Raw genomic sequence first — 21,305 nt, 5'->3', positions numbered from 1 at the left:
TAAGCGCAAAATAAGCGGACACTCGACAGAATTCTGCATTCCGATGCGGTAGCGAGCCTCTCTGCTTGACGAGGTTTCTGTTGATCCGACGACACCGTTCGGCAGGTCCGAAACGTGTGCTCCGTGGAAGGCGGTGAGGCTGAATCAGTGTCAGACCATGAGTGGGAGTAATAGGCGAGAACAAGTCACGGTGCGCGAAGGGCGAATTTCAGAAAGAAGTGCTTCTCGAGACTTGGCTGGCCGTGAGAGTTCGGTCTTTTTCACACGTGGGCTCATCGCTAGGCTGAAAAAGATCGGATGGTTACAGCGTAAGTTAAAAAAAATTACAACTTTGGAATAATATAGAAATTTAATGAAATAAATTACAGATAAGGTAGATGTGTCATTTTGTAGCAAACAAACTTAAGTTTGATTAGCATAGTCCATCAGTACCCCATTCCGCCACCAGGAGTGACAGCGTAGTCCACAGTTAAAATAGCTCTTTTCAAAGGTGCGGAGGGTACGCCCTGAGTGCTTTGGTTTCATGAAACGAACTCTGCAATAATTATTAGTAATAAATTTCGCAGCGAATACGCAGAAAACCTCCACGTGCAACCGTGGAACACGTTCGTGACAGTCCCAGAGTTACTCCGTTTTGTGTCCTTAGCAAATTGAAAGTGTACGGCCCTTGCTTCTTCCTGGAGAAAACTGTCGCTGGTGTTGTCTATCTGGAAATGTTTGAAAAGTTTTTAATTCCACAGATCGATGAAGATGACCGAGATGGTTCACTATCATCAAGACGGTGAACCACCTCATTTCCTCACGGAGGTTCAAAAATGGTTCAAATGGCTCTGAGCACTATGGGACTTAACATCTGTGGTCATCAGTCCCCTAGAACTTTGAACTACTTAAACCTAACTAACCTAAGGACATCACACACATCCATGCCCGAGTCAGGATTCGAACCTGCGACCGTAGCGGTCACGCGGTTCCCGACTGAAGCGCCTAGAACCGCACGGCCACACCGGCCGGCCCCTCACGGAGGTTCGAGGTTTCCTCGATAACAGCTTCCCAGGTTGGTTGATTGGCCATGGAGGGCCAATCGCATGCCCCCCTCGACACCCAGACTTGACACCATTGGATATCTTTCTCTGAGGTTTCGTTAAAGACCGTTTGTATGTTATCCCCCTACCAAACAATTTAGCCGACCTGAAAACTGAATCTGCCGCTGCACAAGTTATTCGCGATTTACTGCAACGAGTGTGGAATGAAACTGATTACCGATGATATGTTTGCCGCATCACAAATGGTAGTCACATCGGACAAACTTGCGACTGTTTACTGCATAAGGACACTTCTACCGAGTCTGTAAGTTATCTCAATATATTTCTATATCATTCCAAACCTGTAATGTCCTTTTTGATTCACCATGTACATATCTAGGGTGCTTAAGGCATAATGTCAAAACAAAAAGAAAAAAAAATTATTCGAGGAATGTACAGCTATAAGCATATGTTATTTCATCTACATCTCCGTACGTACTCTGCAAGTCACCTTACGGTGCACAGTGGAGGGTACACTGTACCACTACTAATGATTCCCTTTCCTGTTCCACTCCCAAACAGAGAGAAGAAGAAACGAAAACGACTGTCCTAAAGCCTTGTTCCCTCCAGGGATTCCCGTTTGGGATTACGAAGCATCTCCGTAAGGCTTGCTGATCGAAATTACAGATAACAACCCCAGCTACACGCCCATGAATTGTCTCGATGTCTTTCTTTAATCCGACCTGGTGCGGATCCCAAAGACTCGAGCAGTATGGTTGCGGTATTGAAATTACTGTTTATTTATTCATAAATGACGGACGTTTCACCTAATTCAAGGCATCTTCAAATTGGCAGACAAATGTTGATAAGCAAGTTATGGATATCGATGACAAAATATCCGCAAAAATGAATTTCCCTCGTCATGTGAAAGAAACCGGACCACATTACGCGTCCCAGCAAGGTTATCGGATGCTATGCTTTTAATGAATGACGGAGCATATATTTGCCACGACTATTTTTCTTGCGCATGACGAGGGCAATTTATTTTTTGCGGGTGCTTTATCGACGTTATCCATACCTTAACATTTTACAGCCAATCTGAAGATGCCTTCACTTAGACGAAACACGCGTCACTGATGAATAAATAAACAGTAATTTCAACATCGCAATCAACTCCGTTTTCTTCTCCCCACTGTTGCTGTATAACTACGCCAAGGAGTGTAAAAGTTTTACTCGAGCAGTCGGACTAGTGTCCTGTATCTAACCTCCTTTACAGATTAACCACATTTTCCTAAAATTCTCCCAATAAACCGGAGTCGACCATTCAACTTCCTTAGTACAATCCTTACACATGCCCATCCCATTTCATATCACTCTGCAACGTTACACCTGGATATTTAATCGACGCGACTGTATTCGAACATTACGGGAACGTTTACCCCACTCATCACTTAGACGAAACACGCGTCACTGATGAATAAATAAACAGTAATTTCAACATCGCAATCAACTCCGTTTTCTTCTCCCCACTGTTGCTGTATAACTACGCCAAGGAGTGTAAAAGTTTTACTCGAGCAGTCGGACTAGTGTCCTGTATCTAACCTCCTTTACAGATTAACCACATTTTCCTAAAATTCTCCCAATAAACCGGAGTCGACCATTCAACTTCCTTAGTACAATCCTTACACATGCTCATCCCATTTCATATCACTCTGCAACGTTACACCTGGATATTTAATCGACGCGACTGTATTCGAACATTACGGGAACGTTTACCCCACTCATCCGCAGTAATTTACAATTACATTACAGCTAGCTGGCATTCATCGCACCAACTACAAATTTTGTATAAGTCATCTTGAATCCTCCTACGGCCACTCCACACCGACACCTTCCCGTAGCCCACAGGATCATCAGCAAACGGCCGCAGATTTCGGGTCAGAATGTATCACGCGTGCCCTTGCAAGTTACAACTTAACCTCTCAGCAACATCGCATTCTGTTGGAAGAAATCCTCAATGCTTGGGAGCCACTAAGAACAACTATATGAAATACACTGAGATGACAAGTCATGGGATACCTCCTAATATCGTGTAGGACTTTCTTTTGCCCGCGTAGTGCAGCATCTCTACGTGGCGTGGACTCAACAAGTCGTTGGAAGTCCCCTGCAGAAATACTGAGTCATGCAGCATCTGCAGCCGTCAGTTAAGTATGAAAGCGCTGCCGGTGTTGCATTATGTGCTTGGTCGATGGGATTCATGTCGAGCGATCTGCGTGGCCAGACCATTCGCTCGAACTCTGCAGAATGTTCTTCAAACTAATCGCGAGCAATTGCGGCCCGGTGACATGGCGCATTGTCATCCATAAAAATTCCATCGTTGGTTGGGCACACGAAGCCCATAAACGGCAGCAAATGATCTTCATGTACCCGAAAATAACCATTTCAAGTCAATGAGCGGTTCTGTTGGACCAGAGGACCTTGTCAATTCCACGTAAACACAGCCTACACCATTATGGAGCCACCACTAGCTTCAACAGTCCCTTGTTGACACCTTGGATCCATGGCTTCGTGGGGTCTGCGCAACACTCGAACCCTACCATCAGCTCTTATCAACTGAAATCGGGACTGTTGGCAAAGGCACTCGCGTCGATTACTTGCTGCCATAGCCCACTAAAGTCAAATTTCGCTGCACTGTCCTAACCGCTGCCTTCGTCTTACGTCCCCACATTGATTTCTGCGGTTATTTCAAGCTGCGTTTCTTGCCTGTTACCACTGACAACTCTACGCAAACGCCGCTGCTCTCGATACTTAAGTAATGGCCGCTGGCCACTGTGTTGTCTGTGGTGAGAGGTAATGCCTGAAATTTCGTATTCTCGGCACTCTCTTGACACTGTGGATTTCTGCATATCGAATTCCCTAACGATTTTTGAAATGGATTGTCCCATGCGTCTAGCTCCAATTGCCATCTCGCGTTCAAAGTCCGTTAATTCCCGTCGTGCCGGCTGGGGTGGCCGAGCGGTTCTAGGCGCTTCAGTCTGGAATCGCGTGACCGCTACGGTCGCAGGTTAGAATCCTGCCTCGGGCATGGATGTGTGTGATGTCCTTAGGTTAGTTAGGTTTAAGTAGTTCTAAGTTCTACGGGGCTGATGACCTCAGAAGTTAAGTGCTCAGGGCCATTTGTACCATTTGAATTCCCACCGTATGGCCATCATCACGTCGTAAATAATTTGACGTGAATGGCCTGAGTACAAACGACAGCTCCACCAATACACTGCCCTTTTACACCATGCGTGCGGGATGCTATAACCATCTGTATATGCGCATACCGCTACCCCATGACATTTGTCATCCCGGCGTAAACCTTCCACGTAATGTTGAATGTTGAGCAACTAAACGCCTCATTAAGAGCCGCAGTCCATACGAGTTGCATATGATCGCTGGAATGCAGACGAGCGCGCTGCGTGATGCTCCCAGGAGGCGGCAGCGCAGGCAGCTGTGTGGGCGTTTCCCAGCAGGCTGCGGGCTGCGGCCCGTGGCTGCCGGTGGGGGCCCTGTCGCACGCACGGCCCGACAGGATATTGGTCCCGACCTACATCCCGCACACAACAACCACTTCCCTCCCTGCCGCAGTCTCGCCGCACCAGAGGGCATCACGTCTCCTCGTCCCCGTGCACGACGCAGTGATTTCCATCCATAAATAGCACGCATGATGAATTCGAGAAGTTTCTCAGTGTAGCCACACATTGCGCCTCTCCTCGTGCTTCATTACGATTCAGCGATCTGCGTCCTGTAAATATTTAAGTTAGCCCGAGCCAACCAACGTCATTAAATCTCATCAAAAATAAACAGCCACGTGACTTCAATAAGCCCCAAATACACCGTGGTATTACTACAAAAAAAGCATCGTGTTTTCTTCTGATGAGAAAGTAAAAAGAAAAATGGCTATCAACCTTTAATCGATAGGCACACACACCACGAGATCGCAACTACGTCGAGCACCACCATAGTGTGGAACGATTGCATCTGCTTTAAAGGTCGTGCTGAATTTTATTACACCATAAGCGATGGCTGTAAAACTTCTACGTCTAAATCAACGACCGGGCGCCAGTTCCTCATAGGCGTCCGAAGTACATCACACATCATTCTTTCCACGGGTCTCTGCACCTTCTGAAAACGAAAGTGTTCAACATACTGATTTTTCATCAGTTCTATTTTTAAAAAGAGGCAGTTAGTTGTAGGGACACAAAATGAAAAATATATAAAAGCAGAACAAAAAAATATAGAAGACAAAAGTGCGCTATCTACATTAATTTAGCGACACCATCTCCTAAAGGTTTGGAAAAATATTCCCACACAGGAAAATGTCTCCCCGTAGCGTTTAGGAGGCTGATCGACACAGTATGGTAGTAAGATTTTGCGCAATGATTCCATAAACATGATACAGTAGTACGATAAATTTCTGTAAACACAATATTCTTTGCAAAGGTGGGTTCTGTAGCTAATGCCACAAGCAAAACAACATTCTGCGACGACAATGAATGCATGGATACCATACTCCATTTTAAAATCAGCAACGTACATTGAAATCGACTTGCTGCATTACGATAATGAAACGCTAGACTGTTCAAACTAATTTCTTTGCGCGAAGCTTTTTTTCTGTATGTTATTTCCCATTATTGGTATTTTCAATTTCCGCAAGATCTCTGCATCTATCTTTTTCCTTTCTTCCCTGGTAAAGGGTCTCCGACATCGCTCTAGTGTTGAGCCAAAACAGATCTAACAGATCTAATCAGAAAGCTTATGTTACTATAGTCAGTTTCGACGTCGATACCTACTATTTGCAGATGTTGTATTAATCTTCTGTTCATCTCGTGCAGTGTGTTTCTTCGTCGTTGTTTGATGTCTCCTTCATGCAGGTGCGTGTAATTTGAACATTTGTTTAAATGCCAATTAGTTATGTTCTGTTCCCTGTTCCAGCCTGTTTCCCAAAATTTTGGCCTGATGGGTACACAACGGTTTTGAAGTGGCGCGGTTATTAATTTACGACTGTATCACTTTTATTGGATTTGCGAAAGTTGCTGTACGATGTATTCACAATAAAGGGAAGCGTAGAGCATTGCCTGAAATGTAAAGACGAAATTATTTTTTGTGCAACTACTACGTGCAGATCTAGCACGCAGGAACATTTCAAGTTCAACGCTGGGTAAAACAGCGTAGAGTCGCGGGCGCAGTTTAGGTTATACAAAAGAACCAGACTGTATCAGGAACACAGATCTAATCAGCTAGCGACGCACCCACCTGTAAACAACAGTGAAACACTTCCTGTGTTTCCCTGCACTTTCCGGATTCTTAATTGACTGAAGCAGCCATTGTAAGAACAGTGGGAATGTGAGCAAGCAGAAGTTACCCTCCAAATTTCATCTTGCGGTTGGCTTTAACGAGAACGCCGTGAATCTGGGTCGAGCGGGTATGACAACATCGGAACGACGCGTCATTTCTCCGGGTACAGATTGGGTGAAGATAACATAGGATTAGCAAAAGCGCTCCCTTGTAAGTTTTTACAAAACAACGAATGAAAACATTTTTGGTACAAATCAGTTTATATGGTGTCAAAACATTCGCCTTTCAAATTTATATACACGCCTCTTCCCGATGTTGTTCAATCTGTATATTGAGCAAGCAGTAAAGGAAACAAAAGAAAAATTCGGAGTAGGTATTAAAGTTCATGGAGAAGAAATGAAAACTTTGAGGTTCGCCGATGACATTGTAATTCTGTCAGAGACAGCAAAGGACTTGCAAGAGCAGTTGAATGGAATGGACAGTGTCTTGAAAGGAGGATATAAGATGAACATCAACAAAAGCAAAACAAGGATAATGGAATGTAGTCTAATTAAGTCGGGTGATGCTGAGGGAATTAGATTAGGAAATGAGGCACTTAAAGTAGTAAAGGAGTTTTGCTATTTGGGGAGCAAAATAACTGATGATGGTCGAAGTAGAGAGGATATAAAATGTAGGCTGGCAATGGCAAGGAAAGCGTTTCTGAAGAAGAGAAATTTGTTAACATCCAGTATTGATTTAAGTGTCAGGAAGTCATTTCTGAAAGTATTCGTATGGAGTGTAGCCATGTATGGAAGTGAAACATGGACGATAAATAGTTTGGACAAGAAGAATGCTGAAGATTAGATGGGTAGATCACATAACTAATGAGGAAGTATTGAATAAGATTGGGGAGAAGAGAAGTTTGTGGCACAACTTGACCAGAAGAAGGGATCGGTTGGTAGGACATGTTCTGAGGCATCAAGGGATCACCAATTTAGTATTGGAGGGCAGCGTGGAGGGTAAAAATCATAGAGGGAGACCAAGAGATGAATACACTAAGCAGATTCAGAAGGATGTAGGTTGCAGTAGGTACTGGGAGATGAAAAAGCTTGCACAGGATAGAGTAGCATGGAGAGCTGCATCAAACCAGTCTCAGGACTGAAGACAACAACAACAACAACAACAACATACATTTACATCCGTTCGATCCATTTCTGGAAACATTTTCTTTCGCTTTGACACTGGTACCCCAAAAATACGGTTTTGGAAAGATTAAACAGCTTTCTGAAGATTCTACAGGCAGGATGAAAAGGAAAAAAAAAACTGCTATCTGATCAAAAGTATAGGGACATCCTATGTAATGCAGAAATGACCACTAGATATCACGCGAGGCTAGTATGAAGGGACGCGGTGATATTGTGTTGTCAGTAGAGACGCAGTAACAAATGGTTCAAATGACTCTGAGCACTATGCGACTTAACTTCTGAGGTCATTAGTCGCCTAGAACTGAGAACTAATTAAACCTAACTAACCTAAGGACATCACACACATCCATGGCCGAGGCAGGATTCGAACCTGCGACCGTAGCGGTCGCTCGGCTCCAGACTGTAGCGCCTAGAACCGCACGGCCACTCCGGCCGGCAGACGCAGTAACAGCAGGAGCGACAGTGACCTCGAACGTGTACTCGTCACTAAACATCACCTGAGTAACAAATCCATCAGAGACATTTCAACCCTTATAAAGCTGTCCGACAGTTGGTAATGTAATTGTGAAGTGGAAACACCAAGGAAGAACCACAGCTTAACCAAGCCCTGGCGCATCTCATGTACTGGCGTACAGCTTTGCGGAGGGTGGCTGTCAAAAAATCGCCTGAAGTCAAGAGGAAGGAATCGGTCGTGAGTTCCAAAGCGCTACCAGCTGTCCAGCTAGCACAATGGCTGTGCGTAGGGAGTTAAAAGAATGGGTTACAGTGATCCAGCTGCTCCTCATAAGCCGCAAATTCCTGTTGTCAGTGGTAAGTGACGCTTGAGATGGTGTAAAGAGCGACCCCATTAGCCAGTGAATGACTGGAAACAAGTGATGTGGAGTGATGAATCGTGCTATATTCTGTGACAATCCGATGGAAAGGTGTAGGTACGGCAAATGCCGCGAAACGTTACGTGTGCAGCACCAACAGCGAAGTGGTATTACAATACTATGGTTAGGATATCGTCCCTTTACTGAGCTTAGAAAACGCTAAATGCAGAAAAATTTGAACACAATTTACAGCACTGTGTATTGCGTACAGCAGAGGAGACAACAACTGCATCAGCATGACAATGCATCCTGTCCTAAAGGCAATGGTTTGCAGACATTAACATTCCTAAAATGGACCGGCCTGCTCGACTCTCGACCAGAACGAAATGGAACACCTTTGGGATAAGTTAGAAAGTCGACATCGTTCCAGACCTCGACGTCCAACGCCCCAACCATCACTGGTTTCGGCTCCGGAGGAATGCTGGGATGCCGTTCCTCCACAGACTTTCCGACACGGCACTGAAAGTGTCCCCAGCAAAAATAAGCTGTCATAAAGACGAAGGGTGGGTACACTCCACGTTAACGTTCAGTAATGGTGACCAGTTACTTTTGGTCAGATTTGCATTAGCTAAGCGATAAATCAGGTGAATACAGGCAATGAGATTCAATGTTTTTCTCGGTCAAATAATCAATGTTTGTCGTGCTATGTGAAAAATATATATACATCACACAGCAATAACTCTTCTTTGATCCTATAAAGCAATGGTTGCGACGTGTCCATAGTAACCAACGAAAACTTCCATCACTTTCTTGGAAGCATGTGCACGGACATTTCGCGTTACTTGCGGTATTGGAGCATCCAAACAATTGTTGCTGCTTAGTTTTTGGCTCTACGAATATATCCAAGTTTTACCACCTCATAAGATGTTGTACACGGATTATGCATTAACTTCGTCGAATTTTTTGAGCGTTTCCTAACACCAACTGACACGAGTCTGTTTTAAGCTACAGTCGAAGTGTATAAAATTGTGGGGAACGAATCATTTTCACGCTTAAATGTTAATGTAACTTAGACTGTACGACAATCTTCGATTTATGCCGAAGCTTGCCGTATCTTCCGGCAAGTCACGTGCCGACCCTCTACATCCTGCTGAGCACAGGAATACAGAAAATTATCATATCCAGAAAGCCATTGCAGGGAGCAAACAGGTGACACACGACCAGACACACATCAACAAAAACTATTTGCTAAACTTAATTAAAGAAATGATACAATAGGACAGAAGGTACCAATAAAACACACACACACACACACACACACACACACACACACGGAGAGAGAGAGAGAGAGAGAGAGAGAGAGAGCACAGATATCACACAGACATATTCCGTAGTTGGCGCAATTCAACAGTTGGCATCAACATCCGAAACACATATCAAGTAAATGAGTTTATTTGTGAGTGCTGTGCAAGTGAAATTTCGAATGGCAGTAAGCAGACCAGCTCTAAACCGGAACAAGAACACATGTAGAGAAACATTTACAAAATCTGTAGTTACTCATTTACACTATTACTACGTCATTAAAAAAAATCAGAAAATATCGAACTGTACATAACCTCAACAATGTTCAACATGTATGACAAAATGGTATATGTATTTCAGGCCACTGATGTTGCCTTGTGAATAACAGATGGTCCAAAGTAATAATTACCAACACAATACGTTGAGCGCAGTTTCTTTTTTTTTTTTTAACCAGTCGATTGTGGTCGATCTTTGTGACGCTAAGAGGCAAACTAATTGTATGTAGTGTTTCCTGAAGGCGACTGATTACCTAACATTTGGATGTAGCAGTTCAACGAATTATTGTTGAATTAGGATTACTCGAATACGAAATTGTGAGACTGTCATATACTGTTCCCATACGCTCATTATGAACAAACTATTCACAGTGTCTATGCTGCCACTGTATTAATAATAAAATTAAAAACAATAGTATTGTCACATCCAAACGTGGTCATCTAGTGCTCATTTGTTGAAAATTTAGTTGAGACCCTTGTAGTATCATGTCTATTTCGTCTGCTACCAATAAGTAACATCGCGCAGTGGTTCAAATGGCTCCAAGCACTATGGGACTTGACATCTGAGGTCATCAGTCTCCTAGACTTAGAACTACTAAAAACTTAACGACATCACACACATCCATGCCCATGCAGGATTGCAACCTGCGACCGCAGCAGCAGCCGCAGCGCGGTTCCGGACTGAAGCGCCTAGAACCGCTCGGCCACAGGTGCCGGCATCGCGCAGTGATCAAACGACTTCAGAACAGACTCTACTATTTGAAGATGTCTGCGTTGGGTTGTTAATTTGCGTGGTTCAATCTACATTCTGTGTACTTCTATAAGTTCGTGCACAGTTAGTTGGATACTAGACCTAACTACGTTTTTCTAAACGTAGTTAAATTTTTTCCAAATAAAATATTAGCTACCTCCTCATTGATCTGAATAGTGACTGTCTCAGTTCAACATTCTACGAGGCAGATTCTTATTATCGTGTTCGCCTACTCTAGCAAACATGAGGTACGAAGTTCAATAAGTTTCTAATCACTCCCAGGATGAAGATTTGTTAACATCTCAACCAGTCCGTTGTCTTGTGTAACAAAGAGGATATAATGAGTTCGCCAAGTTTATCAATGGCCAGCAATTACATTACGAACAGCAGTGCTCCCACGCAAAGATGAACTACCCTGATTTTCATTTCGGAGAAGCTGGCGTTCCTGTCGGTGGCCACAAAGGCTGTTAGCCGTTTCAGCGGAAGTATGAATCACGCCTCCTGGAAGAACAACTGTTTTATGGAGGTCATTGCCGACAAAAGGACAAGCAGTGAGGAACGGAAGTTCAGGCTGCTTCTACGAGAAAACCACATTACGAGTGCACAAAACAAAATGAACTTCCAAACAGTGACAACGCGCACTTGTTTCCGTCCGAAGAAATCAATTTCACTAGCGGAAACTTACACAAAGCGTACCATTTAACCCGGGTGCTAGAATAACATGTTACCTGGTTTCAAAATCTACAGAAAATAGATCGACGCTGTTAGTAGTTCAGACATTTCCAGTTTTATTCAACAATCTTATTTATGAATGACCGAAATCTTCTACAGTTTATCTAAAAATATTGTTATTAATTATAAAGTGCCTTTTGATTTGTATGCTACCTAGTGCTGGAAAGTGAAGCTTATACTTCTATTCCGATTAACAATAACAGCCGGCCGCTGTGGTCGAGGGGTTCTAGGCGCTTCAGCCCGGAAGCGCGCGGCTCCTACGGTCGCAGGTTCGAATCCTGCCTCGGGCATGGATGTGTGTGATGTCTTTAGGTTTGTTAGGTTTAAGTAGTTCTAAGTTTTAGGGGACTGATGACCTCAGATGTTAAGTCCCATAGTGCTCTGAACCATTTGAACAATAGCATTTGAGACTGCTTACAAGTCGTAGATCAATCACAAATTGTTAAATAGGCAGCTTTACGATGATGCGAAGGAAAATAAAATGCACTACCGACATAACAAAAATGGAAGCAGTCATGAATATGACGTCTGCTTCGAACGCTACCGTGCTCTAGTGGACTTGTTGCGATGACGAAGTACACTCGCCTTGCTTCGAGCTGAAACCCAGCGTGCAATTTTTCATATTTTATCACACATAGTCATCGCACCACACTATGGGATTTCAATCAAGCAACGAAAGTATTATATGATAAGCGATGTTTCTCATTTAAAGTACTGAGAGCAGTTTCTCACCCTTCGTGATAATTTTCTATTCGAAAAAAGAAAACCAAAAACTAGATTTTCTCTATGTAACATTACTGAGCTGTTGGGAAGTTCTATCTATCAATTCTGTACGCTACTGCAAAGGGAAATTTTAAAACGCTGGTTTAAATTTTTACGATAGGAGTACTTCTGCTCTACTATCTATACTCTTTACTAACTCATCGCGAACTCCAATTATATAATGATTCAAGTGTCATTCGCGATGAGTTTTTAAAGAGTATAAATAGTAGATCAGAAGTACTCGTATCGTAAAAATTTCCCGAAGCCACAGTTTGTAAACCAGGTCAAATTACTTAATAGCATAAAATACAATGAAGATTTTTACGAATAACTTCCAAGCAAGCTGCTGTTAAAATGAAGTACGTTTTGAACAGCGAGCCTATTGGAGATGGCCATTCTTCGACAGCCATGGTTAGGGTAAGTTTTTAAGGCGCTGAAAAACTGCAAATGATGCATCTCTATCACATTCTTACATAGAGTCTCTTTACACTAAGCAGTATCGACGATAAAAGAAAACTGTTATTACGTGAAAAGCGATACCTGCTTCTTATGCTCACAACTGTTGACTAGAATGTGATCACTGGAAGCTTTATACACATAGCACTAACAAACTGAATATCCTACGTTCCCTATAATAGCTTTCACGCTGCACAGTGCGAAAAACGGCCCGTAACTATTTCAGGTAATGAAGCGTTGTCCATATCTGCATTTTTTTCCACTAAAGAAACCAATCCGGAAACATCCAATGTCAGTTTCGAAGACCTACCGCGTCCAGAGCACGCCTATACGAATGACAGGTTTCTCTCCATCAGCGATTCTCACTACGTGACGCAGCAGTTACGCGGGGTTACTATATAATGGATTTACGAGCAAGAAATTGCAATCGTGCTCGCGTCCGCAGAGAACATCTCTTCGACTTGGGAACGCAGTAACCTAAGGCTCTTCGCGTATGTTATTCAGCAGGATCCACGAATTACCGCTCGCGTGATTACCTGTATCCTGCGATGACGCGGCAAAGCGTCGTGTCAGGTAGAAGTCGAGGGAAGAATACAGGCGTTTGGTGTGGCACGTACCTGCTGCTGGAGGCCGTGTACGCTGCAGACAACATAGCCGAACATGGTGGCATCGCCGCGGCCGGGCGCCGAGCCGCTACTGCCGCCCTCTGACACGGCTCAACGAGCCACGATTATCGCTGAAGGACGGAATGCGCCGCCGTGGCTCACACTCCTACAACACAGCCGCTTTCTTTTCTCACGCGTACTGCCGTGTCACAAACAACACGCTCTTCTCCATACCGTGAACGGAAACTGTACGGTCAATACAAGAAAATGTTCTACAATTTCATTATTAATTCTTGGATGTCACTAAAGGAATCGACGGTACGCCCCAATCTTTGCATTAAAGAACGTTCATGTGATGTTTATAATTATGCTGATACACCAAAACATTATGACCACTGCCCACCGTGGCGTTGGATGGCGCCTGGTGGCGTTGCAAGTACGTGACGCTGTAACATAAGATAAGCGATTTTGACAAAGGGGCAGTATTATTACGCAGAGCCTGTGAACGAGTGTCTCGAGAATGGCGAAGCTGCTCGAATTTTCCAAGTGCTACTGTCGTAAGAATCTACGGAATGAGGTAGGATAGTGAAACTACCACTAGGCGCTAGATGGTTGTGCGTCCACGACTCCTCATAGACCATGGGGTTCGGAGGCTTGTCTGCTATGTAAAGTAGGAATAATGGTGATCAGTGACATCGGTGGCACAGAGCACAAGTGTTTCGGCTCTGAGCACTATGGGACTCAACTGCTGAGGTCATTAGTCACAAGTGTTTCGGGGCACACCGTTCATCCGACATTATTGAACAAGGAGCTCCGCAGCAGACCTCCCCTACGTGTTCACATGTTGACCCGACGACATCGTCAATTACGATTGCAGTGGCGACGGGACTATCACCAAGCGAGTTGGCACAGTGGTTACCACACTGGACTCGGATTCGGGAGGACGACGGTTCAAACCAGTGTCCGGTCATCCTTCTGTAGGTTTCCCTTGATTTCCCTTAATAGCTTCAGGCAAAAGCCGCGGGCACGGCCGATTTCCTTCCCCATTCTTCCTAATCCGAGCTTCCGCTCCATCTCTAATGACCACACTGTCGATGGGACGTTAAACACTAATCTCCTCCCCCTCTGGACCATCGGGATTCGACCGTCGATCAATTGAAACATGTCGGCTCTTTGGGTGAATCACATTATGCGATACTAGGTCGACGGTCGTCTCCACGAACGCCGTCATCGAGGTGAAAGGCGGTTCGAAACGTGCAGCGCGCCACGGGCGCTGCTCTTGGGAACGGGATCATGCTATGACAGACATTCTCCTGCGCTTAGATGGAACCTGTAGTAGTAATCGAAGTCACGCTGACAGCTGCGAACCAACTGCATCACTTCATGTTTTTTGTCTCTCCCGACGATGATGTCCTTTTTCAGCAGTATAACTGCCCGTGTCTCGAAGCCAGAACCCTGCTACAGTGGTTTGACGAGCTTTACAGTGAATTCACGTTGACGTCTCGGTGACCAAATTCGCCTGATATAAAGCCTATGCAACTCATCTGGGTCGCTATCGGGCGCCATCAACACGTAAGCAAATTAGCGGCCAGTTATTTACGCGAATTGCACGACCTGCAATCTGTTAGGAAGTTTGAAAAGTTGTTTTAAGAGATAAAAACTTGATGGATATCTTGAACGGATATAGTATAGAACATATCAACACCTAACTTACCATCGCGTCTCCCTATCCCTGTACCTAACCACAGAGCACCTTTGGGCCCTTCTGGTCATTGACTGCACTAATGAAGGAACGTGAAGAATTGATATCGGTGCATAAGGGAGCACATCGTTCGTGTCAAGACTTTCACAAACTAATTCACACCAATAGTGGCAAATATGAGGTCGAAAAATATGAAATTTCTAGTTCCTATCTCCCTAACGTCATTCCAGCTTCAAACGCTACAGGATAATTCAAGACAATGGAAGGTTCATAGTTTTCTGCACCTCTTAGATGTGGTATACGGTAACAATTCAACGCTTCTGTAAAATGACACATACGCCAATTAAATTGTGTCCACGTACGTAATCCATTCTCACAGCACGCCGTTTGAAAGGGTCGTAAACAAAGAGGGCGAGTCCTAAACCGAAAGCCTTCTCTGTTTCGCTATCAGCGACTACGTCCTTATAGTTCAGCGAGCGTTCCATAAGACGTTTGAGTGTGATCCCCGCGCGATAACATCCGTACATGGTGTAATCCATTCAAAACAGTCGGTGCAATGATCGTGAGAGACCGTATTTTGAGCGAAATCTCTTGGGAGGTGGGTTAGTGGGTTTCGTACCACGTGGAGGTGTTCCAATAAAACTTTTTGACCATTTTGTAACTTTACGTTGTTTAATATGTTTAAAACACATTCCCTTGTGCAGTACCAGCTGATTACGATACTTGGCAATTACGCTCTACTTCCTGAAACATCCAACACAACGAAGGATAAATATAATTGTACAGCACTGATAACGGGAACTGGTACAATTTCTTTATAACGTTATATGACGGCTTAGTATTGCGGAGCTGGGTTCGTTGCCTTCATCGCTACTACATTATCGTTATTCCTCGTTGTGGTGGATATTTCCGAAAGCACTTGATAGTGGTCATACGCCGAAATGATCTAACAAAGCCCAAGTAAATGAAAAATTCTTTTTAAATGTATTAAACAGCTGTAAGTGGGGAACTGGTTGTAATCTTCAAATAGTTTACTGCAGTGATGAAGCCATGCACAAGGAAATTAATTTTTAGGAAGCGTTTGCAACTACGTCCGTAACGTCTTTAATCGTTAGCTCTCAAGCCTACGACAACGGTTCGTGTACCATTGTCACAAACGTAGTGTTCGTGCTTGAAGTGGACTCTATCGTATCGTCTTTGGTTCTGGAACAAGAATTCATGTTTATGGAACAGTAAACGCTCACAACATGAGTATCTGGGAATCAGAAAATTACCACGAGTTTCTTCAATGCGAAAGTGCAAAACAGAATGCTTTTTATTCCGGTACTTCAAAAGTCTAGTTTATGGGCCGTTTTCTCTACTGAAGCAGATGTGAATAGAATTGCTTATCTTGATAACCACAACTGCAGTTTTTCTGCAACTGCAACGTGGGTCACAGTAGTTCATTTGAAGAAAAAAAAAAAGAGTCGCGTCTCTTCAATTGAGTAATCCTAAATGGGGCTGGTTAATTGGCGATCCCCCAATTGCGGGTCTGGCTGCAAGAGATCTGTCATCATGGCTCGCTTACCGTGTTCTCCATGTTCACTCGATCCTACGCCATGTGACTTCTTTATTTGTCTCTTCTAATGAATTGTATGTATGGGATTTCGCTGCCACCTGATCTACGAGACTGGATAATAGCGGTTGGAACAATCGTGGAACAGTCAGTTACTTCATACTTGTTGATCAAAGTATGGGTTCAAATGGCTCTGAGCGCTATGGGACTCAACTGCTGTGGTCATAAGTCCCCTAGAACTTAGAACTACTTAAACCTAACTAACCTAAGGACATCACACACATTCATGCCCGAGGCAGGATTCGAACCTGCGACCGTAGCGGTCGTGCGGTTCCAGACTGTAGCGCCTTTAACCGCTCGACCACTCCGGCCGGCTCAAAGTATGGGAAGAACTAGCATATCGACTGGATGTGAACTGCGCGAGATTGCCACCATATGCATCGATAGAACGTACCTTTTCCGATATACTTGGGTTCAATTTTTCTGTTAAATAGCGTAACTCAAATGATGCAAAGTCAAAGGATTCTATGTAGCAGAATAATTCCACTGCAAGTGGTACGGGCCTTTAGCTGAGCATGGCACAGAGTGTTGGCCAATGACTGAACAACTACGCAAGACCTCAGTTTCATGGAAAAGTGAATGATGCGTCGGATAAAAGAGTTGACTGACAGACTGCTTAAAAAACATCATCGTCAGACAACTGATATGAACGTGGCACCTGTCATCGCGAAAACGTGAGAGAACTGCCTAGCATGGTATGGACATGTAACCTCACTGTCTTTCATTTCCCATAATAGGACTTCTCCCTTTTCGTTTGAATTCACGATATGGAAATCACTCACACATTACCTATTAATGTAATAATATTTGAAAGACTAAAAAAGTACTTTACATGGACTGATGTAATCTGCGTGAGGGGCAGAGTTACACGTATCTAAGAAATGTTAAAATGACCATAGTTAATGTTTCAGGGCACGAGTACAGCAACGATCTCTTGCAGTCGAGTGGTAACTGTAGAACAGTAAGGTGCAAGTTTCAGACGTAAAAACGCCAATATGTTAAGGCCAGAAAATGCCTGGTGTTAACTGTAGTGGCAATAACAAGATGGGGGAATTAAAATGATGGGCAAATGACATCACGAGCGACATATACGGAAACTGGAGGACGACTACGCGATGTTCACCTGCAGTGTCTGAAGGCACTCGTTGCTACAACGCTAATTACCTTGCAATAAAAATAAACTTTTTTAGTATTACATACCCTACTGAAATTTAACAATGCCTATTCCTGATTGCTAACAATAATAACTAATCGTTCAAGTATTTTTTTACGAAATACTTTGTCAGTACGAAAATTAATGAATCGCATTGCCATACATTACTTAATTTACTAAATGTGAGAACAGCTATGTTTTTTAATTTTGTTTCGTTTGATGGAATGATGAACAGTAATCCACACAGCACTATAATCGCATTAACAAGGGATATTAATTACTGCTATTAACGAAGTAAAATCCGAGTGAAAGGGTATGAATGAGCCTTTTTCTTTTTTTTCTATTTAGTATGACCCTCTCGATTGAAGAATTACGAGTTTATTTATAGTAATAATCTGTCAGTGCCATCCACACTTAAGCAACAGCGTAATCAAATGGTTCAAATGGCTCTCAGGACAATGGGACTTAACATCTGAGGTCATCAGTCCCCTAGAACTTAGAACTACTTAAACCTGACTAACCTAAGGACATCACACACATCCATGCCTGAGGCAGGATTCGAACCTGCGACCGTAGCGGTCGCGCGGTTCCAAACTGAAGCGCCTAGAACCGCTCGGCCACAACGACCGGCAACAGCGTAATCAAAATTCAGTATGATTACTTTATTCATAATAATAATCTGTCAGTGCCATCCGCAATTAAGTAACAGCGTAATCGAAATTCAGTACAAGAGTTGTAATAAGTTTACATTTTTCTTTTCGTTTGTATGTGTCGCTGCCTTGTTATTCGGGCGGTTTATATCGCCTCTCTAGCCGAGGTCACTTGAACACATCTGTGGGTGGCGCTCGACTCGGAGGTAAGCCGCTTCGAATCCTGGTGATGAAATTTTCACTGCCAGTATTTAGCTGGCCTGGAGAGGAGAGGTCGTGGCGTAAGGTTTCCGATCACAACTCTTTGCGCCAATGTCCAGGATTAAATTGAAAACCTCTCTCCTGTGTCTCATGAAACGAGGGACTGTTGGTGGTCCGTCCGTAGGATGGGGACGTTAAGCTCGGCGGTCCTCGTGGTGCTTTTTGAGAAGAGCAGCCTATGTGCCGGCACCGGGTTTCACCCTCTACCTTCCTTTCATATTATTTTTGTTATATGTCTTCCGACTGGTTTGATGCGGACTGCTAGAAGTTCCTCTTCTGTCCCACCTTTTCCTCTTAGAGTAGCGCCTGCAACCTAAGTCCTCGGTTATTTGCTGGATGTATTCCAATCTCTGTCTCCCTCTACAGTTTCTGTTCTCTACAACTCCCTCTAGCACCATGGAAGTTATTCCCTTATGTCTTGACATATGTCCCATCATCCAGGCCCTTATTCTTGTCAACGTTTTCCACATATTCCTTTCCTTGCCGATTCTGCGGAGAACCACTTCATTCCTGACCTTATCAGTCCACCTAATTTTCAAAATTATTCTGTAGAACATCATCTCAAAAGCTTCGATTCTCTTCTGTTCCGGTTCTCCTACAGTCCATATTTCACCGGCGTACGATGCTGTGCTCAAAGGGTACATTCTCAGATATTTCTTCCTCAAATTAAGGCCCACGTTTGATACCAGTAGACTTCTTTTGGCCAGGTACGCGCTTTTTGGAAGTGCTAGTTTCCTTTTTATGTCCTCCTTGCTCCGACCGTCACGGGTTATTTTGCTGGCCTTCCTCCGTCCGTCATGAGTAATTTTGCTGCCTACGCAGCAGTATTTCGCAACTTCGTCTACATCGTTATCACTAACTCTCTGTTCTCATTTTTGCTTCTTCTCATTACTTTCGTCTTTCTTCAATTTACACTCAATCCATATTCTTTACTCATTAGACTGTTGATTCCATTCAACAGATCCTTCAGTTCTTCTTCACTTTCACTGAAGATAGCAATGTTATCAGCAAATCACTGATATCCTTTCACCTTGAATTTTAATCCCACTCCTGAACCTTTATTTTATTTTTGTCACTGCTTCTTCGATCTGTAGATTGAACAGTAGGCGCGAAAGACTACATCCCTGTCTTGCACCCTTTTTAATTCCGGCGCTTCGTTCTTGTCTTCCAGTCTCATTATTCCCTCTGGTTCCTGTACATATTGTATATTGCCCGTCTTTTCCCTATAGCTTACCGCCATTTTTCTCATAATTTCGAACATCTTGTACCATTCTACACTGTCAAGCGCTTTTTCCAGGTGGACAAATCCTATGAACGTGCCCTGATTTTTCTTCAATCTTGCTTCCGTTTTCAACCGCAACGTCAGAATTGTCTCTCTCGTCTCGTTACCTTTCCTTAAGCCAAACTGATCGTCATCTAACATATTTTTAATTTTCTTTTCCATTCTTCTGTATATTATTGTTGTCAGCAACTTGGATGCATGAGCTGTTAAGATTATTGTGCGATAATTCTCGAACTTACCGGCTCTTGCAATCTTCGGAATTGTGTGGACAATTTTTTTCCGAAAGTCTGATGTTTATCTCATTCTACACAATAACGTGAATAATGTTTTTATTGATGCTTCCCTCAATGATATTAGAAATTCCGATGGAATATTATCTATTCATTCTGCCTTATTTGATCTTTTCCAAAGCTCTTTTAACTTATGATTCTAATACTGGATACACAATCTCTTGTCTGTCCACTCCTGTTTCTTTTTGTCATGAGCAGCGATGCAGGATTCTTGCATCTGCTCCCCCTATGGTCATTCCCTGAGTATGTGACTAATTATTATTATTATTACAGCGCTTAGTGTGGTGGCGTACGAACCCTGTTGGTGTTCAATAGCCCGACTGCCCTATTCTAAAATTAAAAACGTACACTAAACAACAGGTTTCGCTAAAATAGTTACGTCTTCTCAGAACAAAAAACACATACACAACGTAAATGGCGTGGAGTGCCAATGTGATTACGATGCAATCAGAGTTTGCTCTCAATACACGACATAAAGTTTAATTTGAATAATTTTGTGGAGCCGTTTACTGTTATTTAAGATAGGCGTCTAGAAGACGAACTGTATCGAAACAAATGGCGAATGTTGATCCACAAACCGAAACCTCTGACCACTGGGTAATTCTAGGAAGTAGTAGACATTACATGCATACTGATGCGAAAAAAATCGCAGCACCACAAAATAGGTCATGCAGAGTAATGAAATTTCGGGGTTACATTTGTCTACGTGACATATTTAGTGATTAACATTGCGAGATGATAGGTTAACGTAAGGACGAGACAAGCCATTGCAAATGTGAGACGCTGGTACATTGATAACCGGTGTAAACGGCAGAATGTTGAATGCAAGCATGAAAACGAACATGCATTGTGTTGTACAGGTGCCGGATGTCAATTTGGGGGATGGAGTTACATGTCTGTTTCACTTGGTCGGTCAACACAGGGACGGTTAATGCTGTTTGTGGATGACGCCGGAGTTGTCGTCCGATCTGGTGACCCAGCAGGCCACGGGGGAACAAGCTGATACTCTGTACAGCCTGTTGGGTTACAACACCGTATGTGGGCGAGAGTTATCCTGTTGGAAAACAACCTCCTAGACTGTTGTTCCTGAATGACAGCACAAGAGGTCGAA

At 43.5% G+C, this 21,305-nt stretch overlaps 1 protein-coding gene across 3 annotated transcripts in view; it reads right to left on the bottom strand.

Annotated features, from left to right (window-relative positions):
* LOC124783694 (regulator of G-protein signaling loco) overlaps nt 1-21,305 on the bottom strand; it is a 243,733-nt gene that overhangs the window by 209,472 nt on the left and 12,956 nt on the right. Inside the window, exon 1 of one of the 3 annotated variants that reach the window (XM_047254078.1) lies at nt 13,254-13,318. The exons of the other annotated variants lie outside the window; for them this stretch is intronic. Coding sequence (XP_047110034.1) covers nt 13,254-13,298 — 45 coding nt within the window. The 5' untranslated portion in view covers nt 13,299-13,318. Of the gene's footprint in view, nt 1-13,253; nt 13,319-21,305 lie in introns of those variants that run through there. 3 annotated transcript variants of the gene reach the window in all.

This window comes from Schistocerca piceifrons, chromosome 1, assembly GCF_021461385.2.
Source record: "Schistocerca piceifrons isolate TAMUIC-IGC-003096 chromosome 1, iqSchPice1.1, whole genome shotgun sequence".
Taxonomy (NCBI): domain Eukaryota; kingdom Metazoa; phylum Arthropoda; class Insecta; order Orthoptera; family Acrididae; genus Schistocerca; species Schistocerca piceifrons.
The sequence above is the reverse complement of the archived record's forward strand: the minus strand, read 5'-3'. Positions and strand labels throughout refer to the sequence as shown.